Raw genomic sequence first — 25,297 nt, 5'->3', positions numbered from 1 at the left:
TGCTGTTGTGGGCAGAGTGCTGTTGTGGGCAGAGTGCTGTTGTGGGCAGAGTGCTGTTGTGGGCAGAGTGCTGTTGTGGGCAGAGTGCTGTTGAGGGCAGAGTGCTGTTGAGGGCAGAGTGCTGTTGAGGGCAGAGTGCTGTTGAGGGCAGAGTGCTGTTGAGGGCAGAGTGCTGTTGAGGGCAGAGTGCTGTTGAGTGCTGTGTGCTGTTGAGTGCTGTGTGCAGTTGAGTGCTGTGTGCAGTTGAGTGCTGTGTGCTGTTGTGGGCAGAGTGCTGTTGAGGCCAGAGTGCTGTTGAGGCCAGAGTGCTGTTGAGGCCAGAGTGCTGTTGAGGCCAGAGTGCTGTTGAGGCCAGAGTGCTGTTGAGGCCAGAGTGCTGTTGAGGCCAGAGTGCTGTTGAGGCCAGAGTGCTGTTGAGGCCAGAGTGCTGTTGAGGCCAGAGTGCTGTTGAGGGCAGAGTGCTGTTGAGGGCAGAGTGCTGTTGAGGGCAGAGTGCTGTTGAGGGCAGAGTGCTGTTGAGGGCAGAGTGCTGTTGAGGGCAGAGTGCTGTTGAGGGCAGAGTGCTGTTGAGGGCAGAGTGCTGTTGAGGGCAGAGTGCTGTTGAGGGCAGAGTGCTGTTGAGTGCAGAGTGCTGTTGAGTGCAGAGTGCTGTTGAGTGCAGAGTGCTGTTGAGTGCTGGGTGCTGATGAGTGCTGGGTGCTGATGAGTGCTGGGTGCTGATGAGTGCTGGGTGCTGATGAGTGCTGGGTGCTGATGAGTGCTGTGTGCTGTTGAGGGCAGAGTGCTGTGTGCTGTTGAGTGCTGTGTGCTGTTGAGTGCTGTGTGCTGTTGAGTGCTGTGTGCTGTTGAGTGCTGTGTGCTGTTGAGTGCTGTGTGCTGTTGAGTGCTGGGTGCTGATGAGTGCTGTGTGCTGTTGAGGGCAGAGTGCTGTGTGCTATTGAGGGCAGAGTGCTGTTGAGGGCAGAGTGCTGTTGAGTGCTGTGTGCTGTTGAGTGCTGTGTGCTGATGAGTGCTGGGTGCTGATGAGTGCTGGGTGCTGATGAGTGCTGGGTGCTGATGAGTGCTGTGTGCTGTTGAGGGCAGAGTGCTGTGTGCTGTTGAGGGCAGAGTGCTGTGTGCTGTTGAGGGCAGAGTGCTGTTGAGTGCTGTGTGCTGTTGAGTGCTGTGTGCTGTTGAGTGCTGTTGAGTGCTGTGTGCTGTTGAGTGCTGTGTGCTGTTGAGTGCTGTGTGCTGTTGAGTGCTGTGTGCTGTTGAGTGCTGGGTGCTGATGAGTGCTGTGTGCTGTTGAGGGCAGAGTGCTGTGTGCTGTTGAGGGCAGAGTGCTGTGTGCTGTTGAGGGCAGAGTGCTGTTGAGGGCAGAGTGCTGTTGAGGGCAGAGTGCTGTTGAGGGCAGAGTGCTGTTGAGGGCAGAGTGCTGTTGAGGGCAGAGTGCTGTTGAGGGCAGAGTGCTGTTGAGGCCAGAGTGCTGTTGAGGCCAGAGTGCTGTTGAGGCCAGAGTGCTGTTGAGGCCAGAGTGCTGTTGAGGCCAGAGTGCTGTTGAGGCCAGAGTGCTGTTGAGGCCAGAGTGCTGTTGAGGCCAGAGTGCTGTTGAGGCCAGAGTGCTGTTGAGGCCAGAGTGCTGTTGAGGCCAGAGTGCTGTTGAGTGCTGTTGAGTGCAGAGTGCTGTGTGCTGTTGAGTGCTGTGTGCTGTTGAGTGCTGTGTGCTGTTGAGTGCTGTGTGCTGTTGAGTGCTGTGTGCTGTTGAGTGCTGTGTGCTGTTGAGTGCTGTGTGCTGTTGAGGGCAGAGTGCTGTTGAGGGCAGAGTGCTGTTGAGGGCATAGGGCAGTTGAGGGCATAGGGCAGTTGAGGGCATAGGGCAGTTGAGGGCATAGGGCAGTTGAGTGCTGTTGAGTGCTGAGTGCAGAATGCTGCTGAGTGCAGAGTGCAGAATGCTGCTGAGTGCAGAGTGCAGAATCCTGCTGAGTGCAGAGTGCAGAATCCTGTTGAGTGCAGAGTGCAGAATGCTGTTGAGTGCAGAGTGCTGTTAAGTGCTGTTGAGGGCAGAGTGCTGTTAAGGGCTGTTGAGGGCAGAGTGCTGTTGAGGGCAGAGGGCTGTTGAGGGCAGAGTGCTGTTGCGGACAGAGTGCTGTTGCGGACAGAGTGCTGTTGCGGACAGAGTGCTGTTGCGGACAGAGTGCTGTTGCGGACAGAGTGCTGTTGCGGACAGAGTGCTGTTGAGTGCAGTGCTGTGTGTTGTTGTGTGCTGTTGAGGGCAGAGTGATGTGTGCTGTTGAGGGCAGAGTGCGGTGTGCTGTTGAGGGCAGAGTGCTGTGTGCTGTTGAGGGCAAAGTGCTGTGTGCTGTTGAGTGCTGTGTGCTGTTGAGGGCCGAGTGCTGTGTGCTGTTGAGGGCAGAGTGCTGTGTGCTGTTGAGGGCCGAGTGCTGTGTGCTGTTGAGGGCAGAGTGCTGTGTGCTGTTGAGGGCAGAGTGCTGTGTGCTGTTGAGGGCAGAGTGCTGTGTACTGTTGAGGGCAGAGTGTTGTTGAGTGCTGTGTGCTGCTGAGTGTGTGACTATGTGACAGTGTGTGACTATGCAGGGTGACATTGGGAGTGTGCGGGTGAGCAGTGTGTGAATGTTACGGGGCAGTGTGTGAGTGTGCAGAAAACACCACACACACATACACCACACACACATAACGCACACACAAACCACACACCTCAGTCTCTCAACACCACACACTTGTCACCACTCAACACAACACACTCACCACCACACTCACTCCCCAGGCTCACCCCCACAGACTCACCAGCACACACTCACCAGCACACAGAAAACAACACACACAACAACACACCCCCAGCCGTCAATGAATGCTTTCACCATGCACAAACACCAACAGCCATCATCCATCTGTGCACGCTTTTACCAAGCACACACCCACCAGCCGTCAGTGCACCCTTCCACCAGGCACACACACCTCCAGCCGGCAGTGCACTTTTCCACCAAGCAATCGCAGTATGGTACACTTTACTTTTAAACATATTCATATAAAGCACAGCATGCCACCATTGGTAAAATTACAATTCAACCAACATACTTCCACTACACACCACATGCACACACTCCATAACACATGGCAAAAAGACATTGGCATTTACAATGCCATTATCTCAAACTCAAATAAATCCGAGCCCAATTGCATTTCTAATGCTTGTCTTTAATGGAATAGGGGAATGAGATCAGGTGTCCAATGGTCTCTTTTTCCTGTGCAGGATGGTAACTTTACCAGTGTCTGGTTTTATAAATATTTTTGCCTGGTCGTCTTATGGATCTGGGTGGAAGAGTTCTTCCTCTACAGTCCTAGGGTGAGTGTTAGACTTTTTGGGGTCGGTAACACCTTGTTTGTCGACGACTTTTGGTGTTTTCTTCGGCTCGGTCCCTTTTTTCGGGTTGACGAGTGATTTGGGGTCGACCGGAACTTTCAGATCGACACGTTTTTTGTGCTCCGCAGATTTTTTGGGGTGAGTGTCCTTTTCCGAGTCGATGTTCTTTTTCGGATCGACTGGTGTCTTCAGAGCACTTGCCTTTGGGTCGGCAGGTTTTTCCGGCCGTGCTACGGACTTTGGTACGACACCCTTTTTGTCGGCGACCTTTGGCGGGTAGACTGTTTTTGGAGCAGTAGGCTTGTTCGGGTCTGCGACCTTCGGTTCGGCGCCCTTTGGCTGCGTGCCCTTGTTAGGTTAGACTACCTTGTTGGGGTCGACAGTTTTTGGCTGAGCGGCCTTCTTGTGGTCGGCAGTCTTCTTTGGCTCGACGCTTTTGGGCTGTACGGCCTTTTTTGGTTCGACGCCCTTCGGGTCGACGACCTTTTTTGGCTCTGGAACCTTTTTCGGGGTGATGATACTGGGCCCGGGGGACTCTGAAGGTTTCGGTTTCCGAGCCGAGCTGGATCACGGGGCTGGCCAAACTTTTTTCGGATCTTGGCTAAGGCCTTTTGGGGATGCCTCGACCGGAGCCTTTAGTAACAGCGTAATTGGTGTCGGGGGCAGTGTACTCACGATTTGCCCCGGTGGGATCTCATCATCGGAGTCCGAGTAGTCTTCGCCGGTGACGATCTCTAGGACCGAGTCTGGAGCTTCCGGTAATTCCTGGTCATCATCGAAGATGTTGTCCGGGTCCGGTTCCCGTTCCGGTGCCTGTCGCTGCATTTCTTGCCTGGCCCGTCGGATCCGTATAGTTTTCTTCGACCGAAACTGGGCGCAGGCTGGGCAGGTTTCTTCCCTATGGTCTGGGAAAAGGCACTTGTTGCATACTGAGTGTTTGTCAGTATGTGGGAACTTGGAGTGGCATTGTGGGCACCTTTTAAACAGGCTTCTTTCCATCGACGGTAGGCTCACGTGGTGTCGAAAAGGCCCAACGGCCCGCGTCGACGACCGAGTCGAGATGGAAAGGTGGATCAAGTAGAGAGGTACCGAACGGGAACAATACCGTCGAAGTCGAAGGCCTTTTGTTCTTTAGAAAAGTTTTGTTTTCGATTCCGAAGTTGGAGTATAGGAGTTAGCATTCGAACCCAATGGCGGAAAAAAACAATCTGAGGATGGGGAAGATGCCCATGCGCACTGTAGTCCAGGGGAGGAGTCACCTATCTCGTGATACTTCGAAGACTCTTCCAAGACAACAAAGTGCAATCATCCGGACCCAACACTAGGCGGCGATCTATGCACAGATAGGAATTCAGCAGCCCACATGCCTCGAACATAAATTACAAGGAAAGGAGGTCTAAAGTGAATTGACTGTTGTGGTGCAAAAGGAGAGCCCTACATCTTTTGTGTGCACCTACTGCAGTAAAGCTCTCAACTGTGGAGAAAACGTGTGGATCGCGGATTTTGTGCCTCTTGTGGGCGGGTAAGTGCTACACTACAGTGCGTGGTGGATGCCCGAACGCGAGACTGCGGAGGCACGACTTGGCTTGTTTCCGCGGCTCGCCTCTAGTAGAGCCCACATGGGAACCTGCAGTGATTGGGGGCGAACTGTGTCATTGGCCAGAGCTGGGAAGAGCCAAAGCGAGCAATGGTTAGCGCCCACCACGGGACTTTGGAGGAGTTACCTGAGGCGGCGAGGGAAACATCAGCTGCCTGCCTGGTGCTCTGGGGTTGTCCTGATCAGAGGCGGTGAGTTCAAGGGCCGTCCGAACACCCGGCAGACTGCACAGAGGGCCGGGGGACCAGGGATGACCCCTTGGCAAACTGAAGGCACAGAGTTAGAGTTGAAAAGCTAGCGTGGTCTGTGCCTGACCTCAGCATGGTGCCCACTGGGCATCGATCACCTGAGACGGTGAAAAGGCCACAATAAAAGTCAGTTTAGTCTCCCGATACGGCAGGAGATATTGGGAGTAAGAAGGGGCCGGTTTGGGGGCAAGATCTTTCTAAGTGACCGCAGGAGCAATTTTTTAACTTTGCCTGACCTTAAGAAGATGGCGGACATCAGATAAGACCCCTATGATGGAGGTTTGGAGGAATTTTTACCAGTAGAGCCTAATTGATCCTCGAGGGGCAATTGTGGTCACACTGGAGACCAGAGCCCGGCGACTATCCCAGAGGTTGGTTAAATTGGCCGGGTGCGGAGAGGGGCTATAGGCGGACACTGGAGGCACCCTGAGGCAAACTTGTGCGGTCGGTCGCTGCAGATATGAATGAGGGAGGTGGCTTCTAAATGGCGTCCAGGTGGTTAGAGCTGGTTGCTTCCTCCTCTGAACTGGGCTTCATCATGGCTGAGACCAACTACCGCCTCAACGCCTACACAGGGACCTACAGAGGCCTGGACTTGACGTGTCTGACCTTAAAATGGCGTCTGCCTCAGCTTTTGTTTCCTCTGCAGCCTAAATGGCAGCCTCCTCCTCCTTATCTAGATTGTTTTATATCTCCCCTCCCCTCTTTTTCCTCTGTCCTCTAGTGGGGACAAGTTCTTCCGTTCTGCACCATGCAATTGTAGCCTATGTATCTGTTCAAAACTGTTTTTCTTGAACTCTGAGACCGGAGCAACATGGCTGATTCCCGGTGGAGCTGCTTGGCGGCTATAGAGGAGATTGGCCTTGGTTTCCCCTTGACCGTCACCTACCCAGCCGGACATTGTGCACAGTTCTTCCTCGTCTCCCTGCTATGGCTCCTACCTCCCCTCCCTCTTACGAATTCTCGCAACATTGTTGCTGAGATCTACCTGTTTACCGGCTTGTGCCCCCTTCACCCCCCCTTTCATGCTCTCTAACACCTTTCCCTACCGCTTTCCCTCTTTCATTCTTTGTCTACTTCCTCTGCTCCTATCCCCTCTCCCCATAATCTCTCCTAGCCCTTGTCCCTTGTGCCCTTTAACTAAGCACTCCTTCTCCCATTGTTGGGGAAAGATCCAATTACTTATACTCTGGAGTCTCAGTGATTCCTCTGAGAGAGTTCACTGTGTAAAGGGAGGCACTCACAGTTGAGGTATGGTATGGCGTCCCTTGCCAAAGCACTCCCTCTCCCCTTTTTGGGGTAGGATCCTGCAGGTAGGCCTTGGAGTCTCAGAGACCCCTCTGAGAGTGTTCACTGCATTAAGGGAGCCTCTCGCAACGGAATTGGGGGAATGATACCACTTCCCCTGGATCACAGCTTACTGGACTTTGGCCGTAACTATTACTCGTCTACCTGTTTGTGACCCCGTCACCCTTCCCCTCTACTTTCATGCTGTGTTTCTCACCCTCCACCTCCTCTTTCCCTCTTTCTTTCGCGGTCTACTTTCCTGCTCCTACCCTCTCTCCCTTGAATCTCTCCCCTTTCCTGCTTTTTCCCTTATGCATATTTCCTTATTGTTTGTCTCAACCTAACATGTAACTATGTAGCTATGTAGCTATGCTCCAATGACTGTGTAACCTTTGTAATCGATGTATCTTTTACTCATGTAAAGCACTCTGATACCTCCGGGTCTAGCCAGCGCTATATAAAACCTTTCAAATAAATAAAATAAGATTCCCCCCCATCTCCTGCACTGACATTACAGACACACATTTTCAATTGAAATGACCATTACATTTGCACAGACATACAGTTTTACTGGTAAAACAAAGCACACAAATGATATAGTGTAGAAATGGCATCACCCACTTTATTGACTTCTTTGATCATATTAAAATATTTGTTTCTAGCACACTTCACAGTTGCAAAAAAAATGTGCCTCGTTTGTTCTTTCCTAATTCTGATTTATTCTGAAAAATTTGCAAGTTAATTTACAGACATTTACATGTTGTGTGCTAGACAAAAAGCCTTTTCTTTCAAACCTCGGAAGACAGAACCGAACATTTGACCTCAGCTTTTGAAAGCACAGCAAATGTGACAAGATAGGAATAAAATGTAAAGGCATGTTTACAGAAAGCAAGCACTAGTGAAAGAACACAAGTAGCGATGGTGAGGGACAAAGGCCTACTGGGCAGCCTAAAACAAAAAGCCAGCAAATCGAAAGCAAGTAATGTGAATTACAAACCACAAAGCCTAGGGTAACCAATAGGTGGAGTACATTCTTAGCTCCGCTTTCAAAATATCACCAAGTCTTTAGCAACCAGACAACTGCACTACCTGGTAGGTTTTACAAAGTAAATAAAGGGGAGTTTTTTTACCTTAGAGTTGGGAGTGAAATCACAGACATCTCGAGCTTCACTCTTGTCTATTTGATGTCACACAGATCGGATCCTGTGAGTAAAGTGCTTGTTGTCTATTTGTTTCCCAATCAGTTAAAAACATCCCCATTATTCACCGTTAGCTATCTATACTTCTCTATAGGCTAAGGGCAAAAACCTTTAAAATACCAGCTAGTCTTCGTTAGAAAGGATGCACACGACTTGATCAGAAATGAGTGGCATTGTTTTCCTAACTAATCATGCTACATTAATCAGGTGAGCTATTTTTTTGTTTGGTAACAAAACTTCAGGCATCGGACGATTGACACTGGATGATGGAGGATGTCCATGGGCCCGGACGAGCACGGTGTTGATGGGCGGATGCACCACGAACATCGCCAAGATGTCCGTCACCTGGTTGCGTTGCGGAAGGATGCTGGCACTACAGCGAAGCTAGTTTGACATTGCGGCATTCTTCGAAGGAAGCGTAGAGGGCCTACAGGTCTCGGACCGCACTGGTGAGCATGAGAGTGACGCATGGAGGGAACTGGCATGCGGGCAACCACCCCCCCCCCCCGCCCCCTCCCCCTCCCATCATCCACCGTGTTGTATCGGACCATGGGGGAACACCCGCTGCCCTGTGAGAGCACCTGAACCGAGTCCTGGCCTGACGTTCTACCGGAGGCAGCACCAGCACTGTGGCTGGAGGACAGCTGAGTTGGGAGCCACAGCCTGTCTTGACTCCAAGATGACGGCTCGGTGGCCCGACTTGGTGTTGAAAGAGGAGCAGCGGAACAACATGATTAGGGGCTATTTGTGGGCCTGGGAGATATATGCCTGATGAGAATGATGGACCTTGGGCTGAGGATTGCCCCTCTATACCTACAAGCAGTGCTAGTGGTAACTCCAATCACTTTGCCTGACCTTGACATGGCAGGCCGGTGAAAACACTACACTGCAGACAGTTTGTGCATTGAGGGAATCGTTTCTCAGTGCAAAGAGATGGAACCGAATGTAGAGCAGATGTAAGAAAACAGGGGGCGGACCTCTGTGGCTCTCCTTCCAGGAAGGAACTAACCCCTCCACCTGTAGCGACTACCCGGGAACCGCCGGAGAGGGCTGTGACGCTTCACCATAAGCTGGAGAGTGAACGGCGACACATAGGACCAGGCAGTCTGGGGCCCCACAGATACTATAACTGAAGATATTGAACCTACAACTACGCCAGGGGAGGCACTGTCCTCTGCATAACCCATCCCAGTCTCGCATCCCCCGATACTTGCTCTGGGTCAGGACCTGCCTCTTCAAGAGTGCCTGTACTCCTTGTCTGCCTTCCCCACCCATGCCGGACAGCACAAAGACTCTTTACGCCGCTGAAAAAACAACTAAGTAAAAGAGTGTCCAGCTACACTGCTCCTGCGACTTCGGTAGCAGCAGACACGCTTGAGGGGGGAGGACAAGATAGCTTTCACAAAGGAAGAACTTCTTGCCTCAGTGAGCGTTTTAAAAAAGGAGCTGCAGGAGGAACTCAAAGCGGACATGGCTACCTCCCTAAAGATACACAAGACTGATCTTAATGATAGACTGACCACACTACACCTAGATATGGACTTGGTGGTGTGTAGAGTGGTGGATATGGAAACTAAAACACTAGAGCTTGAACAACGCACAGACCGGATAAATGACATTACACACCATCCAAGCGCAACTACAAGTGGTCCTACTAAAAAGTTAGGACCTGGAAAAGAGATCCTGGCAAGACATTAGAATCTGGAGGAGGTGGCACAGGGACCAGACTTGGAGCCTTCATGGTGGGGCTCTTTGCCGAGGTTCTGTGTACAGCCACAGTGCAGATTAAAATAGAGAGTCGCAGATGGGCGACAAGCAATGCCCGAGAGATGTCCTGGCCAAACTACATTCTTTTAAAGCAAATTAAGCTGTTCTGCCAGCATCCAGGAAGATTGGCATTGTGTCGCTCCAAGGAGCCACCTGTGCATTGTATCAGGATATAACACAAGTGACCCTGGCCCATCGCCAACAGTCCTGACCTGTCACGGACAAATATAGGCAAGAAAATATTAAATATAGATGGACCTACCCCTTTGGTCTGGCCTTTGAAATCCGTAACAGAGCTTATCACATCACAGAAATGGAGGAGGGCTTGATGATCTTGGGAATTGCTGTGCCTGAAGGCAGACACACAACTGTTAAACCCAATTAGTCTGGAGCGGATACCACAGGGGCCCAGAGAGTGGGCCTCAGGCTCACCCAACGGCCCCCTAAAGAACAGAAAAACCGCCTAACGAGTAAGATCTTTACGTCACCAAACTCGCCTACTTTGAGACACATTGCCGGTATCAAGTTGAAATGAACACTATGAGAAGAAAAGATTAGACATGTTCCACTCTACACTGAATATTACCTATATTTGCCATGGCCGAATGCTTCCCCTTTACTGTCTACGCTTTACTCAAAACTGTTGCAATCATTAATCGACGAATAAACGTTGCATAGAACATTATTGTAGCCGATGTGCACTCTTGCATGCAGTTTGCTGCACTATAGCCATGGTTGCGATCTCGGTTCAAATCGCCTCCTATGATCCTCACTTACCACATCAGTGGAATAGATTTGGAACCCGTTGTTCCTAATAGCTTTGTTGTTTGTCTTTTTTCTTTTTGTAGGGGTTACTCAGTGACTTGGGACAACAGCAACAAAATGCTCAGAATGGTAATATGCGATGCGGAGGGATCCCTGGGATGAGAGGAGGGAAGGGGGTTGGGGAAGTGAAGTAGAGGATATGCTCCGGGAGGGGAAGACTCAGAGGCAAGAGAGGAGAGTCACAATCATCACTATGGGAGTCACTCTTCTTACATGGAACATCTGGGGTGTAAATGCTCCGGCCAAATGTCATAAGGTATGGAAATATTTACTAGACCAGCATTATGATATTGTGGCACTTCAGAAGACCCATCTCAAAAGGTTGGATGACCATATGCTAAAACATAAGATGTACCTCTTGATATACAAATCCTCCGCTTCCACAAAATAATGGTGTGGTGCTACTATTTCACTCCTCACTAAAACTCCAAACAGAGGTCTATACAACAAATAAAGAGGGCAGGGTGGTCCTGGTGAAAGGGCGTATTGGAGGAAAAATGTGTACTACTGCAGCAGTCTACGCACCAAACACCAATCTGGTGGCATATGTAACAACTCTATTAACACTACTAGGGGGCTTCACGGAGGGGGGTTTAATTCTCATGGGGGACTTTAACCTTACATGGCACTCTGGCACGGATAGTACCCCGCCCCACAGGGCCCACACTGGTAGCTTCACAAAAAGCTTGAAACAGGAGATGGGCGATCTGGTATTACTTTTTTTTCTATTTCTTACCGAGTTTTATATAGCACGAACTTGACCCGAAGGTATCAGAGGGCTTTACATAGCACCAGTTGCAATACATGAAGACACATTCATTTTTTGTTAGGCACGGGGAGATTAAGTGATTTGCCCAGAATCACAGGATGTTCAGCGTCGTTGCAGAGACTCAAACCCAGTTCCCCAGATTCGCGGTCGACCGCACTAGCCGTTAGGCTTACTCCTCTTGCCAACTCCTCTCTTACTTGATGCATGGAGGGAGCAACACCGTGAGGACAGAGATTATACCTTTTTCTCTCACATCCACCACACTTACTTCAGACTAGACTACGTGTTCCGTAGCCGGGCCCTCGCCCAAGAAGTTCGAGAAACGATGATTCACTCAATAACAATCTCTGACCATGCGTCAGAAGTCACCTCCCTGGAGTGGAACTACCCCCCACCTAAATAGAATTGCTGGTTCTTCCCTCAGGTCTTTATTCGAGATAGACAGTTACAGGACGATCTACCAAAGACCATTAGAGAATTTTTTAGCTGAATAACCAAGACAAATCCCCTACCAATTACTGGGACACATTAAGGTGGTGCAAAGAAACCAATGCGTGGCGTTAATCTTGGCAGTCAAACAGAGGACCAAGGAAAGACTGATGCTGGAAGGAGAATTGCGCACCCTAGAACAGGCCCATAAAATCAGCCCAAGACAGGTTCCAGGGGATCTGAAATAGCTTCTTTCGATGTAGGAGAAAAAAGTTTCGGTGCCGAACCAGACTTGTCCTAGTCCTTGGAAACGGAAGGTTTCAGCGCCGAAGCGGACTTTTGTTTCTAAACGGAGGATTTTGGCTCCGAACCTGATTAGTCTTTCGGAGCGATATGTTTCAGGTCCGAAGACGATCGGTCTCGGGTCGTTTCCGAGCAGGAAGTCCTGATCACTTTTTTCGGTGCCCTTGGCCGAGTGAGTCTTATGTTAAGTGGAAAATAGTTTATGGGGTACAGGGGTTTTAGTACTCACGACCACCGGTTCCGCTGGAATGTCTTTGGACTCGAATTTGATCTCTAGGTCGGAATATGATTCTGCGACCGAAAAGGCATCCTCTTCTTCCACAGCTGTCGCTTCTTTTTGGATTCTGTTCCGAAGATATCCGGAGTAGGTGGAGTGCTTTGATGCTGCATTTCTCGTCGACGAGCCAGATGATCTCGAAGAGTCTTTTTGTATCGGAACGACCGACAGGCTTCACAATTTTCTTCCTTGTGCTCCGGAGAGATAAAAAAGTTGACGAATTGGTGTAGATCGGTGCAAGGATACTTGGGAGTGGCACCGAGGACAGAACTGAAACAGAGTCTGCTCCATCGGCAGAAGACTGGACCAACGCGGCTAGACCCGAAGGCCGCCCACAATGTTTTCGACCAAAGATGAGACTTTTACGATCTTATGGATACGCGGAGAGGAAAATGCATACAATAACAATACCGTTGAGGAGATGGGAGGGGCGTACCATAGTTCTTTGCTCCTGCTACATTCCAGCAGGTGTACATTCTTCGATTTTCACACGACTGGGCTCCTTTCTGGCGAACCTCCACCACGGAGTCCTCCTGATGGGTGGTGACACCAGTGCAGTTATAGACGCTGACTTGGACCGTTCTGGCGATGGGCGGGGCTCTAGGGGGGAGTGGGAGCTGAATGGTTTTACTATCACCATGGGGCTTAGAGACCTGTGGTGCACTCCTGATCCCTCACACCGACAATACACGTTCTATTCTGCCCGACATGGGTCCTTTTCCCGACTTGACCACTTTTTCACATGCACTGATCAGCTGGGAGACTTTGCTGAACCTCACATTCTCGCCTGGGGAATTTCTGATCACTCCCCGGTCAGCGTCATTCTTAGGGGTCCGGTGATCAATAGTGTGTCCTTCCAGAGGATAGATCAGTGGCGCATCCGTGATGAGACCATAGGAGGTAAACTCCGAGAGGGTTCTCAGCTTTACTTTAAGAAAACCAGGGCTCGGTGAGTCCCATATCACGCTATGGGAAGCTTATAAGACTGTTCTGAGAGGGCAGGCCCAGGCTCCGATTGGTGCCCAAAAGAAAGAAGAATCCCTGCAGATCAGCCAACTAGGAAGCGAAATGGAGAGGCTCGAACAGGATGTTAACATCACTTCTTCTGTTGACCTCTGTCACACTTTGACTGACAAACAGAGGGAACTCCGGGTCCTGGCGGACGGAGAGGCGCGTGCCTACTCTCCCGTCATGCAACATCGAAGTTATGACGTGGGAGACCAGGCCCTGAAGCTACTAGCGTGGCTCGAGCGGCGAGATAGGGAGCGCTCATGGGTCGCTGAGGTGCGCGGCGGGCTCCCTAGTCTCCACTAGAACAGACATAGCAGAAGCGTTGGCGTCATACTTCGAAGGGGTGTACTCTCCGGTCTGCACCAGGACTGAACAAGATTGCGTGGAGTTCTTACAGGACTTCACATGACCAAAGAGACCGCCTCAAGACAGCATTAACCAGGGAAGAAATGGGGAACGCCCTAAACTCCCTTCAGTCCGGGAAGGTGCCAGGACCAAACGGGCTGCCAGTAGAGCTATATAAATGGTAGGCAAACGTCATTATTAACCCCCTCCTTCAGATGTACTGGAAGGAGCGGGAGCTGGGTAGGCTCCCATCCGATCAGCGGAAGGCACTGATTGTCGTTATTCATAAAGCAGGGAAGCCGGCAGACCCATGTTGTTCTTACCGCCCAATTTCGAATATCAATGTAGAGGCCAAGGTCCTGGCCAAGGCCTTGGCCGATAAGACTGGTATCGGTTTTACCAGACCTAGCGCATGTTGGCCAATCAGGGTTTATGCCACGCAGGAGCACCCGTCACAACTTACGTCGTCCTTATGGTGTACTTTATATGACAGAGAATGTGAGGAACACTCAGACGGCATTGATGGTGCTGGACGTCTCAATAGCATTCGATAGTATTGAATGGCCATACCTGTTTATGGTGCTCCAGAAACCGTGCTTCGGCCCGACTTTCTGAAGTTGGGTGCATCTCCTTTACAAGCAGCCTATGGCGAGGGTGAGAGTTAATGGAACCGTGTCCAGAGTCTTCCCTTTGCGGAGGGGTACCAGACAGGGGTGGCCCTGTCCCGCCTCCTGCTTGCCTTGGCCCTGGAGCCGTTGGCTCATTGGATCAGGACAGAATGGTCATTTTGGGGCTTGGCGCTGACTGATGAGGGGGAAGAGCGTATCTCTTTATACGCCAACGATATTGTGTTATATATGGGTAGACCATACCACTTGATAGTGCAGGCGTTACACCTTTTTGAATTATTCGGCAGTTACTCTGGCTATACAATTAATTGGGTGACCTCAGTGATCTTTCCGCTTTCGGGTCCCCCCGCGATTCCGACTAGGTGTCCCGCCTTAGTAGCCACAGACGGGTTCAAATATTTGGGGATATATGTTACAGGGACAGGGGGGAGTTCATTGCTAGGAACCTGGAGCCCCAACTAACACGCCTCGTGTCAGACGTGAGCCATTGGAGATCGCTGCCTCTCTCCCTCATGGGCCGGGCTGCAATGTTTAAGATGCTAGCACTACTGAGGCTCCTCTACATTCTACAAAACACACCGTATCATTTTCCACCGGGGGTATTTACACTAATATCGCAGGCGCTACGGACACTGCTTTGGGAAGGTGGTAACCCAAGGATAGCACTCCACAAGCTGACAAGAGGGGTATACAATGGGGGGCTGGCGCTTCCTGATGTCAAATTGTATTATTGGGCCTCGCAGCTACAGGTAGTTAATGACTGAGTATATGCAGATGGGTCAGAACCGGCCTATAGAGTCGACCGGATGGTCATGCCGGGGGGAAACTGTGAGCCACTGCTCTATGCCCAAAAGCTGCGGAAGGAATGGCCTACACACACAGGAGTGGTTGTTCAATGCTGGAGGGAGGCAAACAAGTTCCTGGGGTGGATGGGTTCCCTGACGGGTAGAACCCCTTTATGGCTTGGGGATCAGTTGACAGAGGTGACTCGACTGACCGGTTTCAGGGGATGGAAAATCATTGACATGGTGTATTTGGGGGACGTCTGGAAAGGGAACGCCCCTCAAAAAGGAATATGACCTTCACGACTCACAACACTATCACTACATACGCCTCATTCACGCCTTGCGCTCACACATAAGAAGTGACACGTCAATACCGGAGTATTCTCCCATGGAGAATAGATTGCTCCTGGATCCTATACTAGAAAAGCCCACATTCACCATATACCGCAAATTAATGAAAAATATGGCGGACCCCTTGGTGGCGCTTCGTGAGGAGTGGGTCAGGGACATCGGTGCCCTGGAAGACGACGACTGGCAGGATGCCTTGCAGAGCCCACGTGAAATAGCAATTAGTTGTAGGTTCAGGTTGGTGCATCTCAAAATTCTACATCGCATTTACTACCCTCATACACACCTATATGCCTGGGGAAGGAGTCAGTCTGCCCTTTGTGCACGGGGTTGTCACGGGGAAGGCACCTTCTACCACATATTATGGGAGTGCCCTGAGATAGTTCCCTTCTGGGCCAGGGTCACGGACACGATGTCGGCTGTAGTGGGTTCAACGGTCCTCTTCCTAGCACTTCTAGCAATTCTGTAAACTTCAATGTTATAAATAACATATCATGCCACTCTCAGCAAATAAAGCAATAATACTTGGTGTTCTATCACCCTCTCCCTCCTATTCAAAATATTTATCCTGCCACCATAAAAACACTTGGTAATTTCCTCTCCATGCAGTCCAAACATTACTCTAATACCACAACGCAATAACGGACTGCTTCAATGTGCACCTCCGCAGGCCAACAGCATTTATATGTTTGCTACATGGTCAGGCTTGGTACAATTTTGGCAAGATATTATCAGGGTATAAATAAAATGATGAATACAGTAAACAAACCATAATCGGCCTACATATTTTGGGACCAAACCTGTAGGTTTTAATTTTGCATTGCGTCATTGTGGGAAGAAAATGGATTGCTTGGGTCTGGAATGGCAATGCACCCCTATCGGTCCTATGTTGGTGGAGGGATAGCTATGAAGCACACCTATGAGAATTTCAGGTAGAAAATGAGAGAGGCAGTTTGAAATTACACTTTGTAATTCTAGACTTATTATCAATCTTGAATGTATAGTACCGGTCTAAATGTTAATATTTATCTTCAATCCAACATCTTGTATTTGCAATATGTATTTAAATTATTGGAATATTATTTTGTGCTGGGCACTTGCTTCTGCATTGCACTGTGGTGTAACAAGTGCTGTGCACATGAAAGAACCTTTATACATTAATTAAATTAATCATCATCCGTCATTACACTCCTTTAGCAGAGTCTCTCAAGACTTTTTTTTACTGCGGTGTAGTAATCGCAGCAAATAACAGATTTTCAAACTGGTATTCATGCTAAATGCTTCAAACATGATAAGCATCTTTTTCAGCACAACAGTATGTGAAAAAGTACAACTTCCAAGCAGACATTAAAATGGACCGAGGAATCTTACACATGTCAGAAGCACTTTGTGGTTTACCTGGTGAGCACAGAATCTTTTTCGGCAAGACGACTCTTTATTTTATTGGTAAGATAATCCAGAAACTGGGACCATATGTCCAGACAGGAGAAGTAACCTTCATGCGTGGGCTGGAAAGAGAAGACAATAGATAAGAAAATGTCAGGATGCAGGAAAAGTAGTTTCACAAAGAATAATTCCAGTGCAAATGTAGGGTGTCCACCATTACTAAGGAACATAGTGGTCACTTATCTCACACCGCCTCTCTCGATCTGAACTGCAATGATCAAGTGACCCAGTTGATAGGTTATCAAGCCCTTTGTCCAACATCAAACCAAACCATTCCTTTGGTATGCCCTGGTAAATCTCCAGCAAATACTCCTTCAACAAGCAGGTAACACATCTTTTGGTAAGCATGGATCACCTCATTAGGGTATTTTCTTTTTTACTAACTACTTCAGAACAAGCTTCAGTTTATATTAATAGTCCTCCTATATTAAGTATTCACTGGAGAGTGGGTCCTTACGAAATAAAACTTTTTACATAACACAATGAATGATTTCAGGGCTTAAAAACTGTTTTCAGTTAAAAATCGCACAATTAGTTTGAGAATCATCAATAATCACTGCAGCTATATATTGTCTAACTGCTTGCGTTTCTCAGTGTACATTATATCTCCTGTTATTGTTCACATATTAATTCTCCAATGTGCACATTCAAAAGAAATGTCAAATCTCGCTGCCCTTGCTACGTACCGCAAGCAGCGAGCCATTGCCAGTCAGCCAGCCATCCTCATGATTCAGATGCGTTGCAGCTTCTGAACGACTATCGCTGACTGCGGATTTCACCGGCGAGTTGTGTGAAAGGAGTGAGTGTCCCCGGTGGGTGCTGAAAACAGCACTCAAAAGTGGAGCGGTCACGAAACGCTATGCAGCAGATGGGAAAAGGCTGAAGGGCTGCACAATGTAGCCAGGCAGTAGCAGATACAGCATGCCGTTCACCGGAGCAAACACTGAGAGGTGAGCCTTGGGGCCTGGAGCAGTGGCAGTCTGATAAGCCTGACTAGAGATGATTAGAGTTGAAGCAGAAAACCTTAAAGCGTGGAGTGGTCGAAGTGTGGCCCAGGCATCTGTAGCCGTTTACAACGCAGTCAGCCACGCTGTGCACTGTCTTCTAGCCTTGTTCCATTCCGTCTGGTGGGATTTAGGGAAGTGCCTGTCCCTGGCTTTGTCCGCGCTGCGCATTTCTCGATTGAGTGCAAGCGTCCTTCACAAGTTCGCCGACTCTGTTCCGAGCTGTGGGTTGCGGAGCCCCCCGGTTGCTGAATTGCCATATTACCGGGTGCTGTGTGGAACGCGGGCCACTAGAACTTGCTGCAGTTGTGAGGGCCTCTCTGCTGGGGCAGCGAGAGGGCAACGACAGCCAGCGATAGCCAATCCAGCAGTAGCAAGAGCTGCCTGAATAGCGGGATTAGCCCGACAGCGGCAGGAGCCGCGTAGAGACTCCCCGCAGCGGCAGGAGCCCCAAGGAACAGCAGGATCAGCTGATTATCTTTGATTGTCTGCTGGGTGACAGCCACAGTTACAGCAGCATCAGGTGTTTGGTGCTGCAAGGGGTCATTTTACGAGCACTCGAGCGGAGGTGGTGGTGGTGGTGGTGGGTGAGAGGCGAAAGTTTCTATCTTGTGCATGAGATGACTTCTAGAAAATTAAGCTCTGGTCGCGTACTTACCTCGTCTCCTAGCTGTACAAGGAAATTGAGGCGATCATATAGCGGAACCAGAAATCTACAGCACCTTTGCTATAAATCCCACCCAACCATCACGGGCTTCTTTTGGAAAGTTCCCCGGACTACTCCTGTGGAGGCAACATTGGGGCAAGAAAGTTTGTTTTCCAAGTTTGCCGCAGTAACGCCACCCCTCCCGTCTTCAGGGGAAGCTCGGGAAAGCCCTTATGGTTCTGCGGGGAGTCTGATAATGTCCTGTGAAGGGGAAGGGGCCAGACAAGATCAGGCACAGAATTGGGCTCAAGTAGTTTCTCACCCGACACCTCTTCACGTGCAAATCTGGGTCCTGGTTTATGTGGTAACCATTCATTCCAACGGCTCCAACATTCTTAACTGAGCCAACACATCCCTTTGAACCGATCAAAAATGGAGCACTCTGCTGTCGGTACATCCGTTGCATCGGGCGTTGCTTTGCACGCAAACATGAACTTAGATCATCTTCTTAACCAACAGATTCAGCAAACCATCTCCCTGAATAGGAAAAAACCAAACAGTAAGACTGCGGCTGCATTTGTTGTCCTTATGGAGGGGAACACCGGCAAGGGTTCTAGTGAAGAGGGTATGCTTGGGTGCGCTAGAGGATCTCGGGAGGATGCCTGGAGGGATGTCCCTGCAATGGTGGATAAGGCTTCAGTCTGTGGAAAATTTAATCCAAGGGAAGATTTTACACTCCCAGACATTGACATTGAAATTCAAACAAGGGGCTGGGGAGCCCCTAGCGCTCATCCTGTGAAGGATTAGTATCTAATGAGCAGTCCGAAGGAGAAGAACCCTCCTATTGTAAGCGCCTCCCCTAGGCGTCTCTTTGCCTCTTTCGTATTGTAGTACAAGCCTCTTGAACGGTAATTCTCTGGAGTCTGTCTATGATGCTCATGATATTCACAATGTATTTTTGCCTTGTTCACAACCAAAGCTGGTTAATTAGAGGGATGGCGTGCCTTCGGAATTTTTTGTTTGTATTGAAAGACTATTAAGTTCCATTCTGTCTTTACTGGAGAAATCTGTCTTAAGCTCAGATCATATGCTGGAAATGATCTCCGTAATGTTGTTTGAAGTGCAAAAAGTAAAAAAATTGAACACCATTATTCCCCCTCAAATATGCCGGTGCGATCGGAGAACAGACAGATGTTTGGCCCCCTTTACTCGCTCCTCGGGGAGAGCTGAGAGATGCATCTGTACAAGCAGGAACACCCCTCTTCTCATTGTCCCCGATTGAAACTTTCTGTAATCTTGAAAATGAAGAGCTCTGTCTAAACTCACTCTTTGAGGAGGCTGCAGTGCGTCCCCCTTCAGGAAATGTCACACTAAAACCTTATCCTTTGTTCATCAAGGGAAATAAAGGGGCAGGTGGAGCCATTGAGGAAGCAGAGAAAATCGAGGGTTACGTTGGGTAAAAAGGCGGGGGGGGGAGAGACAGAGGGGGAGGCCCCAACCCCATCCGCCTTGCAGGCCCAACCTCACAATTCTTCAGTGAAAATAGGATCAAAATCAGGGAAGAGGGGAGGTTCTGCAACAAACCACAAGGGAGAAAATAGGAAAAAGAAACAAAAAAGGGCAAGACGATTCCCTAAACGAAAAGTGTCAAAGTTACATTTTCCACAGATCCCAGGTAGCCAGAGTGTTGTACAGACTACAATAGAGGAGGGTGGTCCTAAATTGCTAATTGGGGAAGGTGCATCCAGGAACCCAGTTACAGTACATCTGTCTCCTATTGTGAGGGTGGGGGCTACTGGAATAGCAGCAGCTCCATCAAGTCTTCCGCTGCAGTCTGCGCTAGTACCTCTTACTCTTCAGCTTAGTGAGGGGGGTGATCCTTTGGAAAGGGGAACAATACTGGGTGGTGGAGTCCCTACATTTCAAACATGGTGCAGTGCGCGGGGGGGTAGACAAGATGGCAACCTAGAGGTGGGGTCTCAAACGCAGATTAAGTCCAATGCAGAGGAATCCATAGGGTACCTCTATGGATTCCCAAAGAGATGCCGTAAAGAAAGATAATGTGGTGCAGACCGCTTTTTCGCCCATAGTGGATCTCATTTGGTTATTTAAGACAGAATCCGATCCGATAAATAGAGGACTCATTCTCAAACTTTTTCCTGAAATAGAGGCACTGAAGTTGTTAGAAAGCAGAGATATTGTAAATGTGAATATTATTCAGCATGAGAATGTTTCATCCTCCAGAGTTACCTTCTGCTCCTTGTTAGTGGCCAATTTGGCTATACAGAACTGTGAGCACTTTTTAAAACGAGGGCTAGCTATAATATCTGTATCAAATTCTGAGCAACATTCTACCTTGTGTGGTACAACTTTGCGCTCACAAGCTCTGAGACCCGGCAATTCTGTGGTGTTGGACGCTATGGGCCCGACTCGGAGTTCCCTTTGGATAACACCAAAAATATCATGGTCTCTCTAAACGAAAAGGGCCGCTCAATAAATTTGGTCTCTGATTTTGTAGTCATGCGTCAGACCCCTAACATAGAAGATAATTTAGCCCAGTGGAGTTGGGTAGCAAAAACCCTGAATACCAACTGTCCAGAGGTAGGATGAAGCGACCTTTGAGGTAGCCAGGCGGGGTTACTTCTGTCCTGGAATATGGCTGGCTTGGGTCATGACGAGGAGGAAAAATTGAACTTCTTAAAATCTTTAAATCCTCTGATTATATGCCTACAAGAGACTTGGGCGTGCAAGGATTACGATTGTGATTTTTTTTTACTTTCTCTTGTTATGCTAAGCCTTCCGAAAGGGGACATGCTAGTAGGGGGGTCTCCATTCTGCTTAAGAATTCTATTAATTGGAATCAGAAAGTTTTTTTACCATCCATCAAATCTCTGTATTTGCCTGAAGCTGGCAAGTTTGGGAGAGTCGGGCAGGCCCACCTTCTTCCTGGTAGCTAATCTCTATATCCCCCCTGGGAAAATGTCTACCGTCTGTTGAGCCCACTCTTTCTATATATTAATGAGATAGCTACCACAGAAGAATGCCACTTAGTGGTATTAGTGGGAGACCTAAATGCAAAAATTTCCAATTCCGCGTAGGAAATTTATGCAGATAAAGAGGAAATCTGGCATATTCCTGAACCCTCTTTACCGGATAAAATAAAACGGATAAACGGGGATTCCTCCTGCTCGATAGCATTAGAAGTGCAGACTTATTCATTCTAAACGGGAGGATGCCAGTCGATAAAACAGCAAACTTTGCTTTTCAATCTCATCGCACACGAAGACTACTGGACTATGTAGTTCCTTCCTATCAAATGTTTGGGGCCTGCGAAAATTTAGAGGTTTCCCAGTCAGTATGGAGTGATCACAGTGTAATAAGCTTGACTTTGCCCTTCAATTTACCTGCACTGAATCAAGGGAACTGGTGCCTGGTCTCGGTGGTTTTTAATAAAAGCTAATGGTCGTTCATTTTGGACACAAAAAAATACCGCCACAGAAAAGCAGTCAATGCAGTCCTATGAGAGAAAACAGTGTTATCATTTTCACGGTACGTACTTAGGTTTTGGGTTTGGAATCCTGGGGTTAGAACCAAGGTTCCCCCAGGGTAAAGGATGCACTCTCAAAGCACCCTCAGCGGCACTAGGGCGGCAAGGTGCAGAGTACTGAGGCCCAATGTTATCCAATGGGGCATAGGCAAACTCAGGTTGGTGGCTGCTCACGAGCAGGCCACAAGGTTGCGGGAGCAAAGCTCCTGGTGTTAGGCTCCGGGCAACAGGGGGTCCGATTTAGCACACAAGGAGCACTCTCAGCGGCAGCCGGGTGCAGGATGTTGTTTTGGCACCAGTGCCCTGTTGATTTCAACGGGGCTTCTCCAGTTGCAACAAACACTGCAGCTCAGGGACGAAGATCTTCCGAAGGCGACCACTGGTAGATAGGTAAGTTGGGATGCCTTGGGATGCTGAGACACAGTCGGTTGGGCCACCCAAGGCCATGGGACATCAGGTGCAGGGGTGTCTTTTGGCATCAGGTTTCTCTTAACGACTCCGGTCGCGGTTGGGGGATCCTCCAGAAAGGGGCTGCAGGCATCGGTTGGAGACTTCCGAGGCAGGTCAGGGATCTCCAGATCCCAGGTCAGGATCGCCGGGGAGACCTCCTCATGGTGTTGGGCCACTCAAACTCAGGCCATGGGGTGCAGAGTTGGCAGTCTCATGGATTTGGCAGGAGCCAGAGTCTGTGGGTGAGCAAATCCAGTGCTCACAGGAGACAGAGCCTGGTTAGGGAAGGCAGGGCAGGTCCTCCAGGTTCTTGGGGGCTGCTGGCTACAGGACATACCGGGATTTCACTGTAGTCGGTTGAGGTCAGGACAGGCATGTAGGGCTGGGGACAAGTCAGTTGGTGTCCTCCTCCTTTTCTTCAGCACGGCTCTTCAGTCCTTCTTCTGGTTTCTCCTCGTCTCAGGAGGCAACGTTCAGGGTTGCCCCTAAATACTAAATTTATGGGCGTTACAGGTGGATACAGGTGAGGAGGGGGGCATATGTCATCTTCAAGATGGCGGGGACAGAGTTATGCTTCACCTCGCCTCCCCCACCTGAGGGGTGGGGTTGGCAAAGGTGGGCACACCTCTCATCCTAACTTGGTTTTACAGCTGATTCTCTCACCCAAAGGGGGGGGGTTAGAACCAGTGGGGGCCAATTGCTGGGAGAAGCAAATGGCTGGGGAAGCGGCCCCTTCGTGGACCTTGCCCATCCTGGGGGAGGAGGCTTGGCACCTCGTCCCAGGATGTGCTTTGTTTCAGGAACCCGAGAGCGGCAGGCTCTCGACCCAGGGGTCCAGAAACATGTCTGGTGGTGGCAGCTGGCATGCAGCCACTCAGCCAGGACACTAGAGTTAGGTCGTTTTTAAGGGGCATCTCTAAGATGCTCTCTGAGTAAATGTTTTATTAAATCCCACACTGGCATCAGTGTGGGTTTAATGTGCTGATAAGTTGGATAGCAAACTTCCAGATTTCAGTAAAGCCATTATGGTGCTGTGAAGTTCGTAATGACAAACTCCCAGCGCCATATACTTTTTATGGCATTACAGCACTTACAATGTCTAAGAATTGACATAGACACTGTAGGGGTACAGGGCACATGCGCCTGTACCCTCACCACTGGTATAGTGCACCCAGATAGGGGTGGCTTACCTATGCCTGGGCAGTGGGTTTCCAGGCATGGCACAAAGGGATGTGTGCCATGTCGACTCCTCACTTTGTTCTGCACCAAAACACGCAGCTTGCAAAGGCAGTGCGTGGGTGTAAAGGTACAGGGCCTCTAAAGGCGGCACAATAAGTGCTGCAGCCCTTACGGGCCTTCTCTGGTCACAGTGCCATTGGTACCTATGGTACTCTTTACAAGGGACTTACATGTGGTCAGAGAGTTGCCAATTGGCAGTACAGTTTAGGGAAAGAACATAGGCCATGGGTACCTAGTTGGCAGGAACCTGGGCACACTCAGTTAAAGTACATCAATATTAGGGAAAAAGTGAGGGGCAACCATGCAAAAAGAGGCACTTTCCTACAGGGCCACAAAGCAGTACCAAACATACACCAACAGCGGCACAGGGGCGAGCAGGTGAAGGGTGCAAATTCGGCGTTGGGTGCCCAATGCTTTTCAATGAGGATTCTTCTGACGGAAAAGAGGCTGCAGGAATGGCACCAGTGGTTGCACGAGGAAGACCAATGACAGCTGAGGTCATTTGGAATGTAGGGGGTCATAAAGGCACCGTCGGTTCAGCTCACCCATACCCAGGGGCTTCGAGTACAGGGGTGCCTTTCGATGTCGGAATCTTCTTACCAGAGCCGGTTGCGGTCAGGGGGATCCTCTGGATTCGCACTGCAGGCACCATCGTGGAGGGCAGGAGTGGTCAGCCAACGCTGGACATGAGGTCAGGATCGTCGGGAAGACTTCACTGCACAGGTGTTAAAGGCAACAGTTCTACCAGGGGTTTCAGAGGTCGCTGATGCAAGACAGGTCGCAGGGTCGTCAAAGCTGAAGACCGGCTGGGACCAAGGCAGTTGTCTTCTGCTGTAGGGTGTTTTCTTTCTTAGGTTGTCGCAGATCTGAGTGCCAGGTCTGGGGAATCCCCATAAATACCAAATTTAGGAGGCGGTTTAGGGGAGTAGCAGGTAGGGCCAATAGACACCTTACCTGGGGTCACTATACCCTCTATTATGCCACCCTCCTGTGCGAGGGGGGCATAGACCTAACCCTGATTGGAGGGGTCCCTCCACCACCTTCAAGATGGCGGGAATTGAACGTTGTACTTCACCTCGCTTCTCCCACCTTGGGGGTGGAGTTGGAAGAGGTGGGCACACCTCTTATTCTTTAGAAATGTTCCCGCTGGTTTTCCCGCCCAGAGTAGGGTTGCAAACCGGGGGCCGCAATCTGCTGCTAGCAACAGAGGCTTGGGGGTCCCATTACAAAGGTGGCAAGCCTTTGAAGCTTACCTTTTCAAGCACAGGCCCATCCTGGTGGAGGAGGCATGACACCTCTGCCGAGGATGTACATTGTTTCCGGTCACGGAGAGCAAGGGGTCTCTACCCAGGACTCCAGAACCATGTCTGGTGGTGGCTGGCTGCCTACATCCCGTCAGCGACCACACAAGGGTTAGTAGAGATTCAAGGTGCACCTCCGAGGTGCCCTTTGTGCAAACGGTACAATAAATTACACAATGGCATCAGTGTGGATTTATTAAAAGGATTAGTTTGGTATCAAACACTCCTGTATTCAGTGAAGTCATCATTGCGCTGTGGAACTTGAGTTGCTGAGTTCCCAGCCCATGTACTCTCTATGGCTTCCTGGCACTTACAATATTGGGAAATGGATCCCAATATTGTAGGGGCCAATCTGCTCCTTAAGATATGTCCTCACCTGTAGTATGGCGCACCCTGCCTAAGGGCTGTGAGGCCTGCTAGAGGGGTGACTTACCTATGCTGTCAGGCAGTGTTAGCTGGCATGGCACCCAGGCAGGGTGACATG

General features: G+C 49.7%; 1 protein-coding gene across 1 annotated transcript in view; it reads right to left on the bottom strand.

Moving 5' to 3' along the window:
- Positions 1-25,297, bottom strand: part of XPO6 (exportin 6) — a 654,194-nt gene that overhangs the window by 376,785 nt on the left and 252,112 nt on the right. Inside the window, exon 9 of the mRNA XM_078663046.1 lies at positions 16,579-16,688. Coding sequence (XP_078519172.1) covers positions 16,579-16,688 — 110 coding nt within the window. The remainder of the gene's footprint in view (positions 1-16,578; positions 16,689-25,297) is intronic.

This window comes from Lissotriton helveticus, chromosome 10 (assembly GCF_964261635.1).
Source record: "Lissotriton helveticus chromosome 10, aLisHel1.1, whole genome shotgun sequence".
Classification (NCBI taxonomy): Eukaryota; Metazoa; Chordata; class Amphibia; order Caudata; family Salamandridae; genus Lissotriton; species Lissotriton helveticus.
This window is presented reverse-complemented; position numbering and strand designations above follow the sequence as displayed.